The sequence below is a fragment of the Stenella coeruleoalba genome (assembly GCF_951394435.1).
Source record: "Stenella coeruleoalba genome assembly, chromosome: 13".
In the NCBI taxonomy this organism is placed as follows: Eukaryota; Metazoa; Chordata; class Mammalia; order Artiodactyla; family Delphinidae; genus Stenella; species Stenella coeruleoalba.
In genome coordinates this window covers 50,631,952-50,650,765 of record NC_137159.1, presented here as the reverse complement: position 1 = coordinate 50,650,765, position 18,814 = coordinate 50,631,952, and the positions used below count along the sequence as shown (strand labels likewise).

Here is an 18,814-nt window from a genome sequence, read left to right as displayed (position 1 = left end):
TTACCAGCAATAGAATTATAAATTTAACCCGTAAATTTAATTTGTCAATCTTAGAAACAAGAAGTTCCGTGTTATTGTTCTAATTTTCATTTCTTTGCTTGTTATTGAAATAGAACATCCTTTATAAATTTACTGTTTATATTATTTCAATTTCCTGTTCAAGTTGTTTACCTGTTTTTAAATAAATGTTCCTAATTGGGGTTGAAGGAGCTCTATGTTAAGGATTTTAGTCCTTTGTTTATGTCGGAAATATTTTTCCTCAGTTTGCTGTAATAATTTTTCAAAATTTAGAAGTTTTAATTTTTATATCATCAAACCAGGCTTTTTCTTTACGGTGGTGATTCTCAGGTGACTCTTGGAAAGTCAGTTCACCTATATTTTCTTCCAGTATTTTTGTGGTCTAAACTTTTTAGATTGAAATCTTCAGCCCATCTTGAATTTATTTATTCTGCTATAGGTATGAAATTGGGGTCTAAATAGTTATTTTTCTAAATTATTAACTGATTGTCCTTGCATGACTTATCCTTTCTGCATTGACTTAAAAGTGCAACATTTGTCACATAATACATTTTTGTATGTGCTTTTGTCTGTTTCTAGATTTTCTATGCCATTCCTTCATCTGTCTATTTTGGTGCAAGTCTTATGGTTTTAGATAGTGTCGCTTATAACTGGTATGACATGTTCCCCTTCATTCTTTTTCTTTTCTTTTCTTTTTAAAGTTCTTTTTTTATGTGTATTAAAGGAACTAGTCTATGTGGACATACATCTGAATTTTATTATCAAACCTCATTTAGCATTCTTATTTGTAAGATCAGGGAAATGATGCGACCTTTTTCTTTATTTCTTATGATGCTTTTTCCATAGCCCCTCTTGGAATCTGTGCCTTATGAGGAAGCACTGGCAAACCGCCGGGTCCTTCTCAGCTCTACTGAAAGTCGAGAAGGCCTTGCACAACAGGTATGGCATCGGGAAAATCATGGTACTTGTTAAAGAGCATGAATATAAAATCCCCTATAAAAGGTTTTCATACACATAGAGCAATTTAAAAGGCTATGTAAGTAAACATGTGAAGTTAATTAACACATGCTTAAAAAGCACCATAAGCATAATTCATTGAAAACCATTTGTTGATACTCTAAATAAGTCATCCTGATTCAATTGGTGTTATGATTGCCAGTAAAGTAATATCAGCACACTCTGGCCATGCTGATTAATTATTTAGGTACTAGATTTAAATGTCTGAAATAATAAGGCAAAAAAGGGGGGGTGTGGCTAGAGACTCAGTGAGTTATTTTTATTTCCTAAATGGACAGGAATGAAAAATTTCCAATGCTCAATTGATCAGTTGAATTTGGGTGGCAGGTGGAGGTAGGTGGTATTATTTTTTTCAGAAGTTGGTACAAACTGACCCCAGTTTAGCATTCGCCAGAGATTTATTTACTTTAACACCTGGCTTGCTTTAGTTTTGGAAAAATTTATTTTAAAGAGAGCACAAATTTATCTGAAACAGTATTTTGCCTATGCCGACCTTATTTTCATTGGACACATATCACTTATCTTTTCAACATTAATTCAATAGGATGTTGAAGCTAAAAATTTAATCCACATAATAATTCCTAAAAAACAAAATTCCTGAGACAAACAGTGAAATGTGGAGTATCTTAAAAATTTATTTTAGATTTCCTTCTTATTTTATGTGAGGAAAGTAAGGCTCAAAGAAATTAAACAGCTTTTATCCATAGTAGCTAGTAAGTAGCAGAATGGTCTGACTTCAGAGCTATTGCTTTTCCCACTCTGCCATTGACCAGCTGCAGGCTAGTCTGATAAGCACTCCGGGTCTCACATCCTGCCTCTCTAAAGCGAGGATAATACCTACCTTTCAGGGTCCCGTAAGGATTAATTGAGCCAATGAGAGGCAGTGTGATAGGGTGAAAAGAATCAGACTTGTGAGCCAGACACATGAGGTCCCACATCCTGGCTCTGTTTGTTAGCTTTGCAGGTGGTCGAGCTGCTGGGACTTCAAGTTCTCCTCTTTGAGACGTGAGAATTGTAGGACTGTTAGGAGGCTTCAGTAGGATACTGGCAGGAAATATCATGAACAGTGGTACGTGGTAATTGTTCAACGATGATAGTTGGTAAAGCATTTGGAATTCACTCTAAGATTGTTTTTATTTAATTCTCAAGCTTTCATTTGCCTTGAAAATTAGCTTTTTTTAAGCTTCTTATTGAAGCATAACATACTTAAAGAAAAGTATATAAATTATTAATATATCTCAGTGAATTTTCATAAGTAAACACATTAATGTAACTGGTAGCTAGATAAAATTTTTTAAAAAATATTTCTTTATGTAAGGTATATACCTGTAAAAAAAAGATTGCCAGGACCTCAGAAACTTTCCTCATGCCCCTTTCCAGTTACTACTCTCCTCTTTCCCCAGAGGTAACCATTATCCTGCATTCTTTGTTCTGTTGCCTGATACTGAACTTCATATTAAATGAGAATTATGTAGCATCTCTTTCAGATCTGGCTTCTTTTGTTCAACATTATATTTATAATATTCATCCATGTTATGTGTAGTTGTAATTGGTCCATTTTCATTCCTGTTAAGTATTCTGTCGTGTGAAAATACATAATTTATTTATCCATTCTTACAGCTTATGACTATTTGGATAGTTTTCAAGTGTTTGACTATCGTAGGGCTGCTATGGGCATTCTTATACTTGTCTTTTGATAAACATACATGTTTTTCTCTTGGGCATATACTTAGAAGTAGAATTGCTAAGTCATAGGATACAAGTTCAATTTTCAAAGATCCTGCCAAACAGTTTTCAAAGTGTTTGTCCCAAATTCCACTCCCCCAAGCACTATATGATAGTTCCAGTTGCTCTATAAACATGTCCATCTTTGTATTTTCTGTCTTTCATTTTAGTCATTTGGGTGTTTTTTTTGTGTGTTTTGTTTTTATTCATTTGGGTGGTTTTAAATTGCTTTTTCTTGGTTAATAGTGACATTGGATACCTTCTTTTTTATGTTTATAGTAACATTCAGGTGCCTATTCAAGTCTTCTTTTCTCCTGTTTCTCTATTGGGTTGACTGTCTTTTTATCATTGATTTATAGAAGTTCTTTATATGTTATGGGTATTAGTCCACTGTTGGATACATGCATCTACCACTTTGTGGCTTTCCTGTTTACTCTCTTTATTATACCTTGTGATAAATAGAGATTTTAAAAATTTCATTCTAGTTCAATTTCTCAATTTATGGTTGTGCTTTTCGTATCCTGTTTAATAAAATGTTCCCTATTCCAGGATGAAGCTTTTTTGTTTTCACCCCTGTGAAGTAGTTTTGGTCTACATTCCATAAAGTATTTTTTTTGGCTGGTAAGTTTTGTCTGCATCATCCTCTAAGGTGCAGAACTCTCTGTTGCTTTCAAGGTTCAGCAGAGTTTGGAGAAGATTTCTAAACTGGAGCAGGAAAAAGAACATTGGATGTTGGAAGCACAGTTAGCTAAAATCAAGCTGGAGAAAGAAAACCAGCGAACTGCAGATAAACTGAAGAGCACAAGTAGTGGGCAGGTGGTTGGAGTAGCCCAGGAAGGGGCCGCCGTGGTGACCGCTGCGGGCCAGGAAGATGCGTCTGCCAAGGCTGTGCCAGTGCCCGTTCACAGCACTAGTTTGGTAAGTGTCTTCTTTTTTTAAATGGTAATTGGTGGGGATCCATCTTAGTGTTCAGTGTTAACCATCTAAAGTACATGTCACTTGATAACAGGAATAATCCATGTGCTCTAGAAAAAGCAGATTGGTAAGCAGGATGCCTCCTTCAAAAAAGCAACCTTATTAAATTCTCTTTGATTTTACATGTGAGACTTCCCCACGGTAAGGGCTGTGTTCCTGGAGAAGATATAGTAAGTCAAATTTAAGATGATTCTGTTTCTCCACTGCAACATTGGTGATATGGGGGTTATGTTTCTGACAAAGGACTAACTGCCTAACTTTTTATAGAAATGACGACAAATAACATTTTTAACCAATTACATGGTGTATTCCTAGGTAGTATAAAGCTTTATGACATACGTATAATATAGAAACCCATCAGGTTAGCTAAACTTCATAAGACAATATACTGCCAAGTTATTTTGCAACTTTATATTTCTTGCTTATATTTAATTGCAGTGATTTAGAAGGTGAAGAAACATCTCTGTTGGAATTATAAAATTCAGTTACATTGAGAAAAGTTTTCTGATTATATTTTCCTGCCCACTGTTAAAAAAAAATTAGAAAATCTAGAAAATGAGAAATCAGGAAGGGAAGGGAAAAAACCCCTCAAAATTAGAATGATCTCATTAAATATATTTTCGTTAGCATTTTTTGAGAAATTTAAGGAGAGCCATGGCACTTTTTGACAGCCCTGTCCTAAGGCTACCCCTGTAGCTCACTGATGCTTTTGAACAGCAAGTCATGGTCCTTCTCACATCTCCCTTGCATCTGATTCAGAGCATACCTGATAGTAATATATACAAATTAACTTCTGTTTTCAAGATGTATACAGACCTCACTGCACCTCAACAGTGTGAGAAACATGGATTATTATTAGTTTTCTTAGGTGTGATAATGATACTTGGATTATTTAGGAGAATACCTTTATTTTTTGGAGATAAATGCTAAAGTACTCAGGGTAAGGTATCATCATATCTGCAACTTACTCTCAGATTGTTCAGGAAATATATACACACACAGATAAATTAAGCAAATGAGCAAATTGTTAATTACTGAATGTAGATGGTGGCTACATATGATTATTATACTTTTTTCTCCAACTTTTCTATATGTTTGAAAATTTTCATAATAAAATGTAGGGGAGGAAAAAAGAATGAAAATGTTTTAGAAAAGTAAAAAACGTAAAGCAGACTTCTCAGAGCAGTGGTTTGAATGGCTGCTATGCTCACTGGATGGTCCTGTGTGACCCCTGATGGCAAGGCTGAGTCTCAGCCACAGGTGTTGCACGTTGCCTCTGACAGGGGCAGGTGACTGCCTAGAAGAACATTTAGCAAACAGAGCAGAATCCTGACATCAGTTCAGGTACCATCTGGGGAAGTGCAGCACTTCCAGCACTCATCTTTGGACTTCCCTTCAGAGTCTGTTTATTGATCAGGTCAGACTCTTCTCCATTGGGTCTGATTTCTTCTTTCTCCTGTCTTCTCTCCCTGCTTCCCTGCATCTGCTCCTTCCGTTTTCTCCCATTTGCACTAACAGTAATTGGTGCTGTCAGGGAGTAACTATGGGACCAGACCAGGGAGGGCACTGATGACAGTGATAGTAATTGCAGTAATCATATGCCAGCCACGGTTCTAAGGACTTTTCAGTGTGTTAACTCAGTCAGTCCTCACACAGATCCTATGAGATTGCAGGTACTATCATATCTTCATTTTATAGATGAGGAAACTGGTGGACAGAGAGGTAGAGTAACTCATCTGAAGTCACACACTTGGTAATCTGGCCTTGTGCTCTGATGGGTGTCAGAAAATAGATCAGCGGACAAACGTATTTGTTTATGGCTTGCCTTTCTGAAGTACTGGAAGTTGGCAACACTGGTGTATTTGAGTCATTAATATCAGTTGCTGAAAGTTGAGGACTGTCTTTTTATTTGAACATTTTCAAAGGAGGGCACACTATTCTTACATATGTAAGTGAGAAAGATTTCCAGGGACATGGGAAACCTTTAGTACCAAACACTATTGGTCTGTGAGTGATGATGACTTTATTTGGGTTTGATGAGTTTGGAAGTTGCTATAACTTAAAGTTGTCTGTCTGGTTAGCACGTGTGTGCTATTTCTGTCTGCATCTGTTAAGGATCTCTTTCCTCCCACCCACTTCATAAGGTGCTAGCAGAGTAATTTTCGTAGAATGTGTTACTGATTATGCACTCTATTGCTTCTAGACTTTTAGTGGCTCCCCATTATCTATAGGGTATAGTCCACTCATTAGTTTGGCATTCAAGGTCTGTGAACACCTATTCCAAACTACCTTTCTTCAGCATTTCCCTGTACAAACTCAAACCGAGCTTTCTTTCCTGATAATGTTTTTTGTGTTTTTGCTTCCCTGTATTGTTCAAGCTGTTTCTTTTGCCTGGATGCCTATTTATTCAGAACTCCTGTCACCTACATACTCAAATACTTTGCCTTCCAACTCCTCGACTCTCTTGAATTCAAAACTCTTCCCATCATTAAGGTACAGTTGAGTTGCCACATTTTCCATGAACCCCAGTTTTGGGCATTGTCTTTGACAGTCAGGATCAGAGAACCAAGACCTGGTTGGCCTCCTTGCATTTTTCACAGTCTAGTCTATATGGTGAATCTATTCCCATCCGTTGGTTGCTTTCAGTCTAATGGAATGAGAGCCTGGATAGACATCTGTCCAGAGTGCTGGGAGATGACAGAGAAGTCGCCTGGAGGGCTTGGGGAGGGCATCCCAAAGGAGGTAACATGGGTGTGTTTCATAAATGAGCAGGAGGCCAAGGCAGGAGAAGACTATTTCAGGATGAGAGAAGGGTCTCCCCACATAATTCACTTTCTCTCCTGCACGTGGCAGATTCCTGCCGAAAATAACCTGGAGACAATAGAGAGAAAAAGGGAGGCTTTTTTTTTTTTGCCTTCCCTGATGTTTCCTTTTCAGCCTTTCTTTTTATCACCCCACCCCCCGCAACCTCCCATCCTGCCTTAAGTGAAGTTAAGTGAACTGAGTGTGTGTGTCTCCTTCTGTTGTCTTCCTCTTGGGTGTTGGTACAAAGTCTATGCCCATTTTAAAGTTAATTGACTAACAAAGGAAACTCAAAAGTCCCCAGAAGATTCCTTTGGTTCAAGCACTTTGGGGCTGAAAAAGTTACATCAGATAGAAACTTCTTATTTCTAACCCTATAGCATTGCAAAAGTTAAATGGTTTATTCTGTTTAATTAACATATCTAGGACTGTAATTTGAACATTCAGCCCCCTGTTAATTATTGTAATAAAAGATAGGGACTTCTCTGGTGGTGCAGTGGTTAAGAATCTGCCTGCCGGGCTTCCCTGGTGGCGCAGTGGTTGAGAGCCCGCCTGCCAATGCAGGGGACACGGGTTCGTGCCCCGGTCCGGGAAGATCCCACATGCCGCGGAGCGGCTGGGCCCGTGAGCCGTGGCCGCTGAGCCTGCGCGTCCAGAGCCTGTGCTCCGCAGCGGGAGAGGCCACAACAGTGAGAGGCCCGCGTACCACAAACACACACACACACACACACACAGACACACACACACACACACAAAGAATCTGCCTGACAATGCAGGGGTCACAGGTTCGATCCCTGGTCCGGGAAGATCCCACATGCCATGGAGCAGCTAAGCCCATGCACCACAACTACTGAGCCTGTGCTCTAGAGCCCGCGAGCCACAACTACTGAGGCCCACATACCTAGAGCCCGTGCTCCGCAACAAGAGAAGCCACCACAATGAAGAGTAGCCCCGCTTGCCGCAACTGGAGAAAGCCCATGCACAGCAAAGACGACACAACGCAGCCAAAAAAAAAAAGATAACAGTAACCTCAAGAAAGAAAAAGCACAGAAAACTACAAGTTTTCATTTTTTTTTGCTGAAATTAAAATGCACTGCTTAGGGCTTCCCTGGTGGCACAGTGGTTGAGAGTCCACCTGCCGATGCAGGCGACACGGGTTCGTGCCCCGGTCCGGGAAGATCCCACATGCCGCAGAGCGGCTGGGCCCGTGAGCCATGGCCGCTGAGCCTGCGCGTCTGGAGCCTGTGCTCCGCAACGGGAGAGGCCACAACAGTGAGAGGCCCGCGTACCGCAAAAAAAAAAAAAAAAAAAAAAAAAAGCACTGCTTAAATTCACAGAATTTTAAAATATATGTATTTCAAGTATAAAAACAATACATGTACATTGTAGATAATTTTAAAATACAGAAGAGTAAAAGAAGAAAAAAATGTTGACATTTTCCTGAATACCCAACAACCACTGTTAACATTTTTTTTACATAATTTCATACTTGGTTGACATTATACTATATAAAATTTAAAATCTTTTAGCATAACATTAATAAACAAACATTTATCCTGTTATTAGAAACTCTATGTAAACTTATTGATTCCATAGTATTCTATATAGAATATACCTTAGTTTACCTATGACATTGGTTATAATTTTTATTATTTTAAATAACATCTCATTTTTATGCATAAGATTCTGTCTGCATCCAGATGATTTCTTTGGGGTATATTCTCAGGGTTAGAGTTATTGGGTCAAAAGGCATGAATGTTTTTAAGTTCCTTGATCTCTACTGCCAAATTATTTTCTCAAAGGACTGTATTAGTTTAAACTCTCATCAGTGGCATATGAGAAAATGTTGAAATTATGAATTTCGCAACTTTTTCTTGAAGTTATATGATTCCATTCCTTTTCAGGACTGTTTGCTGTACCACATTCTCAAACCATAACCCAGGAGTAAAGGGGATAAGGGGTAGATCCCATGCTTGTGATTTATTTTGCCAAATGTACTCATATTTGAATGTATAAAATTAAAATGATGAGTGTGTTACTGTAAACGGTTTTTCACAGAAAGACTAATTGCTATTCCTGCTTTAGTGTGTAGAAAATTATGGCTCCTCTATAAAAAAAGATCTTATAAAAAAGATCCTTTTACAGCTAGGTGGGCATAACATTCATATACTGCTCACAGTTCAGAGTAGTACTCTTGAGAATATTATTTAGAATCCATGAAAACTGTTTGTTGGGTATCATCTCTGATTAACAGAATCCATCAAAACTGAGTTTCCAATAGTTTCCTTAACTTACTGAGCCCAAGCACATGCCCTTCCACTTTGAACAATAAAATGAATTCAAGAACCATGACTACTATCTGGTTTTGAACTCTGAATCCACAAAAGCAAGCTTTAAAAAACCTGGCAGCACTTCAGTATGTCTATAATACATATACTTTTTCATTAGTTTAAATCTGAAGTTAATACTTATTAATGTCATAATGATATTTCTTCTTTATCCTTTTGACCTTTCCACCGGAGAGTTTGCTATTTGTGTTTTGCGTTTGGAATGTTTCGTTATTATGGTCGCCATGAAACTGTCTTTAGGTCTCCTTGGCCACTGCTTTGGAAATAAGCGTAGCAATGACAAGAGGAGTTAAAAACTGTTCTTCCTCTCTCTCTTCCCAGACAGTTTGTTGGGTTTCAGTGAAAACGGCTAACAGCATTCTGACAGAGGAAATAGTGATGGTCACTATCCACTACTGCCTCATGACAGAAATCATGACTGTGGTTACTTATCTGTAGGTCCAGCTTCTCTGTGTTGAAAGATGATTGATTTGAGGGTAATCGTCTAGAACTCCACTGCTAGTGTGCTTGGTTTTTTGTTGCTGTTGTTGTTTTGTTTGTTCATTTTGTTTTATTTTTTTTAAATGTTGCTTATTTTATTTTTATTTTTTTATTTTACTTTTTTGGCCATGCCATGTAGCCTGTGGGATCTTAGTTCCCCAACCAGGGATCGAACCCCAGGCACACAGCAGTGAAAGCTGAGTCCTAACCACTGGACTGCCAGGGAATTCCCACAAGTGTGCTTTGAAACAGTGTGAACTGAGAAGAGAAAAACATTACAAGTGTTTAAGCTATTGCGTTTGAAGTGTAAGCAGTCTGTTCTAAAGCTTTTTTCCCTTATGTTCTAGATTGGGATTTTAACCAGGACGTCTGACAGTGAGGTAATGTGTGCTTAACATCATGTTGTTTGTTAGTAAACATCTTGCCACATGTTTGTTGACAAAATCCGGCAAAAGTCAGCTTCATCTAATTGCGTTTCTGACAATTCTAGCAAATGTGGATCCATGTTGCTTTTCTCTCTGGGTCAGTTTTAACTGTCACCAATAAATTACAGCCTGTCTGTAATTGCCTCCTTGAATGACTTGACTTGGCAGTTTGACAAGCTCGCTGGCATGTGGCAGGAGGCTGCGAGCCATTACCCTCCCAGTGGGCCAGCTGGCAAAGCGGGGCTTTTCAGGGCCTTGACCATCAGTGGGCTTGGTAGTTCTTTTCAGCCCTCAAGTGACTGAACCCAGGTCAGATTTGGCTTGTCAGATAGGTTTGCACATTTTAGTTTTGAAATACTACAAGATTTTGAAATATTACAGATATTACAAGCTCACAAATAACCATTAAAAGAACACTGAAGTCACTCAGCTTTCCAGTCAGTATGGTAAACTGGTAAATATAGTTCAAGTAAATTCTTTGATTTCCTTATTAGCCTTATACTTTAGGTAACCTTGAACTTCTGCATATATTTTTAAACTAAACTGAGTGGTGTGTCATTGCTAGAGTAACTAGTAGAAATCTAGTCTGGGACAAGGGCCATAAATTGTTCATTATAGAAATAGTTTAATTTGTTAGTATGTTTAAGAGTATAAGAGCTTTTTTAAGATAATTTGGGGGAAAGAAGAATGTTCAGATTTTTAGGAGTTCCAATAAATGGTCCCCTTTCACCTGTTCTCTTCCAGTTAGAGGAGGACATAGGAGTCAGACAGATTGAGATTTTGAAAGTTAGGTGTGTGGCAAGTAAAAACTGAGTGGAGAGACATGGCCCCATGGGTGGTGGGCCTCCCAAGACTTCACTGCTGCTTTGTTCTCTTGAAGCCTCAGCTTCATTGTGAGGTAGGCAGGGTGCTGAATAAAAGAAATTTGCCATATATATTTACCTGCGCTGTCTGAAGTTTCTCCGAGGGGTGGGAAAACTAGGATTTCCCATCAAATTTCAAAGGAAAATGTAGGAAATGTCTTTTTTTTTTTTTTTTTTTTTGCTAAAGTGATATTAATTTTTTTTTTTCCCTCTCTCTCTCAGAACTGCTTCATTCCACTGGCATTTATTTATTGAGTTATGTGTGCTCTGTTTAGGCTCCAGATGTGGAATCTCGGGAAGAATTAATTAGAAATCACTACATGGCAAGGATAGTGGAACTGACGTCTCAGCTGCAGCTGGCTGATAGCAAGTCAGTGCATTTTTATGCTGAGGTGAGTGGAGAGTTAATTGGATCAGGTGGATTTTTCTAACCCCTTCAGGAATTAGGTCACTGTCCTGGCCTCCTGCTGTTCACTAGAAGAGAGAGGTCAGAGTCTGTGTGTCTGCAATATGGATTTGGTTAGAGTTCGTTGAGATTGGTCCACATACCAACCAAAAATCTTTATTGCAGTGAATATAACAGGTAGCCTTTCTTATGGTTATGTAGCATGTTTTGGAGCATTATAATTATAGATTATAATTATAATCTTGTTTTAGAGAGTTATAGGCAGGTAACATTCATAGGTCAAGGAATTTTCGTTTAGGGAAATTCAAAGCAAAGTATGCCTGGTTCTTTTTTTTTTTTTTTTTAAATACTCTCTAGTTTCTAATGACAACTTGTGGAAATCAGTTTTTGTAAATGATAAAATGCAAAATGTAACCTCTTTCAACCTTTAAAAAATACAGAATCTTTCTTTTTGTTACATTTTCTTCTTCCCTCACCAAATAATTCATTTCCTTAAGAGGATTAGAAAAACACTATGCAAGATAATAAAATTATACAAATTCATTGATAAGAAGGGGAGAAAATGAAGGAAGAAATTACAAATATCAAAGAGTGAGAAACAAATGATAAGATAGAATGGATGTCGCTCAATATATAAGAATACCTGTAAGGTCTTTGATGGGAAACTTTTTATTAAAAGGTTAGTTATAGATGTTAGACGGAGAATTATAATGCTTTAAACTGTTAAGGAAATTGACAAAGGAAAGACAACACCCTTCATTGGGATGCGACTTTGTGATTTTCTCCTGTTTTACAGAGACAGAGAAGAGTTGATAGGAATCCAGTTGCTAGGAGTGGAGGGGGGCTTTGCTTCTTTCCTCCTGCTGAAATAAATGATGTGCCTAGCTTAGTGATGCATACCTGTTTGATAAGATGATCAGTAGTGATGGCTGTTGAGCTGTAGAAAACGGGGAGGACGGCAAGCTGGACGACTCACCATAGAACTGCTGCAGTGCTTACCATCCCAGCCACTCAGTGCACGCAGCACATCATGGTGGCCTGGTTTGGATCCCTAACTGCCTTCTGAATTACTCTCTTAGACTTGATTGTCATCCTCATGAGGACCCGTGCTTTGCAAAACTCTTTCCCTCTTTTTCAGGTTCAGTGCTAAGCACACCGATAGATGTGCGGTTAAAGGAGGGTGGTTGATTCGGTTGGCTGAACTTTCCTGAAATTCTCTTGTGAGGAGTGAAATGAGTAACCGGGGAATTTCTGAGGCTGCCTTATTTCCAAGAGATTTGCTTATCTTAGTAAATTCTTTCAGCACAATTGTGACACAAGAATTTTTAAATTGTTCTAGTTTTTCCTTGTCTGTAAACAGGAAGCGGCAACCCTCTGTACTACTTTACTGGAATGGTCGGTCTGAGCGTCTGATGTTGACATAACATTCGAACATGTCTGAACAGATCCTCCTTGTCAATCTCATGGTTTATCAGAAAATTTAGTGATCCTTTTAATGGCACGCCCTCTTTGAACAGTAGTATGAAATAGAATTTTTCTTTTTGCTTCTTGATGTACTCTGTCTCTGGATAGCCTTGGTTAGAATCCCCAAAGAAAGCAAGCGGGATCTTTGAAGTCCTGCACTCACTTTTTTTTCCCATCTGTTGAGTGGGGCTGCAAAGCTTTTATTGTTTCTGTGATACGGTCTCCAATAAAGGACTTAAAACACAAGAAAAGTATCTTAGGATTCATATTGCATGATGCCACTTCCCTTCTCATCCAGTGTGGGTGTGAATGAATCCTGGGTAAATGTAGAAACTTCTGGTGGTTTTGTAGCCACTGGTCATCAGGCTAGAGCTAGGAAAAAACAGCGATGAGCTTGGGTTAGTAGACTTTTTTTCCCTTATTAAAATGATGAGAGTGAGGACCACATCTTTCTTTTGTGTGCTCCAGTGTGTGGTACAAGGCCTGTAGATATTCAGTAGATATTTGTGGAAGGAAGGGAGGAAGTACTTTCGGTTTGGGGGATTGTTTTCTAGTAACCTTCCCTGAGGTAAATTTGGTTTGGGGAAATGGTCCCTGGGATAATTGAATGTTTTCTGATTTAACAGTGCCGAGCACTCTCTAAAAGACTGGCCTTGGCTGAAAAGTCTAAAGAGGCACTGGCAGAAGAGATGAAAGCAGCCAGTCAGAACAACAGCAGACTTCAGGTGAGTTCATGCTACCTAAGCAGTGTTGGTATGTTTTTTTCATTGAAAGTTCTTGGGCCAAAAGAATCAGCATTTCCTTTCTCAAATGGTGGCATTTAACCTCTAGACATAACATTTTTCTAACCATTTTATTTCTAACTCATTTTAAAGTAACATCTCATTTATGTCAGGCAAGAAGTAGTTGTATTATTTATTGCTCTGACTTTATTTTAATTGTAAGTAGTTTTGTAGTCAGCATTTCTTTGAATAGTACTTATTTACCCAAAGCCCTTCTTTTTTCTCCTCCTTCCAGTTAGTCCTTGTCATGGTGGGCGGGAGGCTTGTTCTGTTCATGTGACTCTGTTTCTTCCCTTTACTGTTTCATAAAACTGATGTAAACTGAAAGGTAGGGCTGCAAAATTTTCCTCCTTACTCACTGCTTTGTTTTAAAGCCTAGCTTCCAGAAAGCCCCTATTAAATATAGAAGTGATACAGGCAAAGAAATAATTCATGCACTTCCTCCTGGTTTCAAATTCGTTTATCAGATTAGCTAGGAGCACAGGATTAGATTTTAAAAGGTCAAAGAGAGCCCGAGAGCTGGAAAGAGAGAGGAAGGTGCTTCTTCCAGGGAGGGCCCTGCCTAGAGGATGGTGGGCCGTCAAGGTGTGGGGTAGTGGGAACATGCCAGAGATCACCTTCCCCACCTCACCGAAGGTTCAGGAAAACCTAAGAGAATTGAGAAAGATCATATAGCACTCTTGTTTTTTTTGTGACATCTTTATACCTGGCACAGAAGGAAACTTTTTTATTTTTGCAAAGAAATTCCGAACATATTTTGAAGGCTGAGAAAAACCTCTGCCCTGTTTCTTTTAACTTTGCTCTCTTGTTAGGCCTGTGGCTTAACCTTCATATTAATTGATCAGATAGGTCATCTTGATAGGTTACTTTTCAAACATTTTTTTCCTAAATTAAAAAAGCTTTAGAGTGGTATGACTAGTGGGGTTTTGCTTTCTCTTTTCTTTTTTCCCTGGCCATTTAGGATGAGCTGACGACTACCAAGAGGAGTTATGAGGATCAGTTAAGTATGATGAGCGACCACCTGTGCAGCATGAACGAGACACTATCTAAACAGAGAGAAGAGATTGACACACTAAAGATGTCTAGTAAGGTAGGGGAGGAAGGGGTCTCTCTGCAGTGTAATATTTAATATTTAATGTATTTAATACAAGGTATTTCATTGCTGTGTGTTTCAGAAACAAAAGGTTAAGAGATCTGAAGTGTTTATAAATCATTTCACTTGTCTTCTTATCTGAAAGTAGAATGAAGATTGTTTGATTGAGTTGTAAGTTGAGAGGAGGTCTAACCTCTGAGGCCCTAACACTGTGACGGTTGCTTTTTGGCATTTTTGGCATTTTGGGCATTTCTGCTACTGTTCTGTTAGTTAGGAGGATTCTTGGGGGGTTTATGATGGGGATTACTCTATCTATGTGAATCTAAAATGGTGCTGTTGAAGAGTAACCTTCTTTAGCAAATTTATTCTCATACATATTCATATAACCTAGGACTGTCTTGTCCTTTAAATTCCAAAAACTTCATAGATTTCATTTCCCATAAGGCCTCTGCTTGTCCAGGCTCGGGTCAGTAGATATTGGTAATGTTTTTGTGTTGAAGGGCATATCCACGTATCATGTCTCTTTGTTGTATCATAATGTATATACTCTTATCATGAAAGGTAAGCTTCAAGAGGCCAGAGAGTTGGTTTCATGCATCATCTCAGATGCTTGGCATATTTTGATAACTCAGACAATACTCTGCCACCAGCAGCTTGGATTTACTGTCTCCAGCCTGTGCTCTTTGAAATCCACTGCTGCCCCTTACCGATCTAGCAGGCATGTATTGAGTTCCTGCCGTGTGCTGGCTCTGGGGAAGACATAGAGATGAACAAACTATAGCTTCATTTTAGCATCTGCCAGTGGTGGTACAGAGCAGCATCCCACTCAGTTGGTATCTCCTTGGAAAATGTATCATGTTAATGCACTAGAATCTGCGTTACGTAATTTTGCTTCTCAGTGGAGTTTTGTGTTATTGTTTGGCCTCTGGCTTCTTCAGAGAATGTCTGTCATGCTTTTCTGGGACATCTTGTGATGATTGTAACCACCAGTGTGGTTCTGATTCGGGTTCTCCAGTTACTTGTGCTTCAGGAACTTTAGCTTGGAGGTAGAGGGTGGAGTGTTGGGCCTCCTTTAACCCTTTTGGCCTCTTGATATTCCATCAGGGCAATAGCCGACTCATGTGGAAAGCACATGTGTTAGTGGGAGTAGTAGGAGAAAGCCTGCTTTAGCACCTAACATTTGAAAAAAAGTAGCAGTGATTATAGGGAAAGTTTTCAGGCCTCAGAGCTGCAGAAGGCATTCGGTTCTGAATTGAGAAGGGTTATTGTGGGGTATAGCAAACAAAGCTCATTGTCCCAAAGGTAATTGTATTGCAGCCACTTTAGAAGTGAGGGAAGTTTTAAGCCCTCTTAGAACTTTTTAATCTAGTCCTTAGAATATCTGTCATTAATAAAACACTGAGTTAGAGATCCTTCTTCACTTTGTAGTTTCTGTTGTTAACCTTTCTTTGATCATTCTGTGGTTCCTGTATTTTGCACACCTCCCCCAGCTATTAGTCATTTAAATTGCTATGGCATCATCTTATGGCTGAGTTGACATGGCCTCCATTGGATGCCAAGTAAACGTCCTGAAACCATTTGTTTGCTATGATCTTGCTCTTAATGTTTGTGTTCTGCAATCATTTCCTACTTAATGAAAAAAAAGTATTTATATGTAATAGTTAAATGTAGGAATTTGAACCTCTCCAGAAAGAAGAAAAGTTACATAAAACTGGAAAGTCCAAATCTCCATATGTGAGGGAATTGGGAATAAGTTAAGACATCTTCTCTCTAACTTGTTCTCAACTGGTATCTGATCTTCCCCTTGACAGTAATCATTCCCATTGGGGTGCTAGTTGGCACATGTTCAAAATTAGTACCTATTAAGACCCTTTAAAAGGTGTTTATTTCAACAGTAAAGGAACATGTTCAGGCTAAAAGTTTTTATCAGCTTTATGAAATCATAAACTACATTGTCTTTGGAACAAAATGAGTATTTGAGGTTTGATAAATCCAAGATAGCTTTCTTTTCTTTCTTTATTGCCTGTCCTCAGACCCCAGGGGAATAAGGTTCACGGACGGAGAAAGTGGGGAGAGTTAAAAGTAACAAACTGCTCTGTGATTCCTGTTCAAAAGTTAGCGATGCAAGGTTATCAGCTGTTCTCCCTCTTGGAAACTAAAGTTTTCCACAGTGAAATATGGCTTCCAGACAGCTTGGTGTCTAAACTGTGTGAATGATTTTTCTAGAGGTTGGCGTTCTTATTGTTGACATTTTTCTTTGCACAGGGGAATTCTAAAAAGAACAAGAGTCGATAGTTTACAGAGAGCTGGTTGGTGACTTCTTTGCAGAGCTGCTACTGCTGCGCGGAGCTGCGGGGCCGAGACTCCACGTCCAGGGCTGGCCGCCTTCAGGAAGCTGGAGTGTTGTTGGACCTAGTAAAGTAGTCAGTGTTGTAAATGGCCTTGAAGTATTTAAAATATATTTGTAACCAGTAAGGTAAATCCAGAATTTGATGTTGACAGTGAAACGGAAAACAGTACACATACCATGGATATTGTAGGTTTCCTTATGCTGTTTTTACTGTGCACTTTTTAAAATTAGGCTTTAATTTCAGTATGTAAGAACAACAAATATTTTGTATATTTTCAAACTCAGTGATATGGTAATCAATTTGGTATCTGTGGAATAGGTATGTGTTTCTGGATAAAATGCTTAAATTGTCAAACTGTCATTAATTCTTACTGTAATTGAAAGCAGTTTCCAATTCTTTTTGATGACTTGTTCATTCTCTCTCTCTCTCCCTCCCTCTCTCCTGCTCTCTCTGTCTGTTCTGGAGGGAGTGGGCCTTGAAAACTTCAGATCTTGTGGGTTTATTATCATTGTCTTCAGCTCTTCAGTACCCTCTCTGTGTTGGAATAATAGCTTAAGGAAATTGATGTCAATAAATTCGTACTTATATCAAACTTTCAGTCTCTCTATGAAAATCTGATGAAGGAAACTAAAACTTATTAAAGTAAGCTTCACAAAATTACCAAATCCCAATTGATTTTGATATAATCTTTCTAATCCCCCAAATTGGAATAATTGTACAGTTAATCCTTTAATAAGGCTTTGAGTACCTCCCAAGGTACTTGTAACCATGCTTCAAGCAAGGACCCTGAGCCCTTTCAGGCTCCTCTTGGTTTCTTTCATAAACATTGTGTCATTTCAGTGTGTATTTCATGGGTGAAATTTTTCCCAGCACCTCCATCCCCAAGTCTCTAAATATATTGCTCCTTTCTTCTGAGTTTCCTGCACATGCCCATTTCACTCCAGGTCCAAGTCCCCAGACTAGGTCCGCAGACCTGAAACCCCTTCTTCCTCACCTCCCTGCCTGTAGCTTCATCTCCTTTGAGCCTCTTCTCTAGGCAGTTGCTAGTCACCCTCCAAAAATGCTTTATTCTGTTTCACCTGAGAGCTCATCACCAGCTTCCCTCCGTGCTCAACATAAAGGCCAACTCCTTGGCCTCTGGGCCACTGTAGAGGCAGACTCTGGTGGTTGTGCCCAGTCCCCATAGTATGAAAGTGTTTGAATCCTGTCTCGGGGATCTCTGGGTCAGTCAGCTCAGTCCCATCCTCCCGGCCCTTTGAGTCCCTAGCCCCTTTGCCCTTTCCGTTTTCTGTGACCTGCTCATTTTAATTCTCCATCAACTGAACCAGCTGTTTTCACTGCAGCTGCACCTAAGCCCCCAAGCACCGTGCTGATTAGCTCCACCGTAAACCTAGAGTTTCCCGCGCCTGCTAGACCTTCAGTGTTCTGTGATGCTGCATTTGGAATTTCTGGTCCATTTCTCTTCCTTCTTTGGAGAGTTTGGGATGAAGGAGTGTCCTCATCTGGCTTATGTTTTAGTGGAATTGTGAGCTGCTATGCTGAGAATAGATTGTAGGGGAGCAACGGCGGAAGCAGACAGACAAGTTGGGAAGCTACTGCAGTAGCAGGAGGCTGTTGAGAGATGATGGTAACCTGGACCGTGCTGGTGGTAGTGGAAGTTGTGTGAAGTCTATTTCTGGATTTATTTTGAAGAGAGTGGATAGGAATTGCTGAAATTGCAACTCTTTCCCCTGTACACTTCTATTACCCTTCTCTGCCTTGTTTTACTCCTAATATTGGTTTGGCCAAAAAGTTCATTTGGGTCTTTCCATAACATTTTATGGAAAGGCCCGAACGAACTTTTTGGCCAACCCAATACTTATCAGAATCTAACATACCATATGCTTTTCTTATTTATCTTGTTTATTGCCTGTTTCCAGGCAATTTATTGCCTGTTTCTTCTAGAAGATACAGCTCCACGAAGGCAGGGTTTTGGTCTAGTTTGTTCACTGCCGTCTTCCTCTGTACCTGGAACACTGCCTGGCATTCAGTGAGCATTTATTTGTTGAATGAACGTTGACTGGGC

The 18,814-nt window shown here is 39.1% G+C and overlaps 1 protein-coding gene across 4 annotated transcripts in view; it reads left to right on the top strand.

Moving 5' to 3' along the window:
* PPP1R21 (protein phosphatase 1 regulatory subunit 21) overlaps positions 1-17,277 on the top strand; it is a 56,647-nt gene extending 39,370 nt beyond the window's left edge. For 3 of the 4 annotated variants that reach the window (XM_079941641.1, XM_079941642.1, XM_079941644.1), the window contains 7 exons: positions 865-957; positions 3,436-3,678; positions 9,713-9,745; positions 10,929-11,045; positions 13,150-13,248; positions 14,267-14,395; positions 16,664-17,277. In XM_079941641.1, the coding sequence (XP_079797767.1) occupies positions 865-957; positions 3,436-3,678; positions 9,713-9,745; positions 10,929-11,045; positions 13,150-13,248; positions 14,267-14,395; positions 16,664-16,693 (744 nt within the window). In that variant the 3' untranslated portion in view covers positions 16,694-17,277. The remainder of the gene's footprint in view (positions 1-864; positions 958-3,435; positions 3,679-9,712; positions 9,746-10,928; positions 11,046-13,149; positions 13,249-14,266; positions 14,396-16,663) is intronic. The other variant, XM_079941643.1, reaches the window with a different exon arrangement.
* The last annotated feature ends 1,537 nt before the right edge of the window (positions 17,278-18,814 follow it).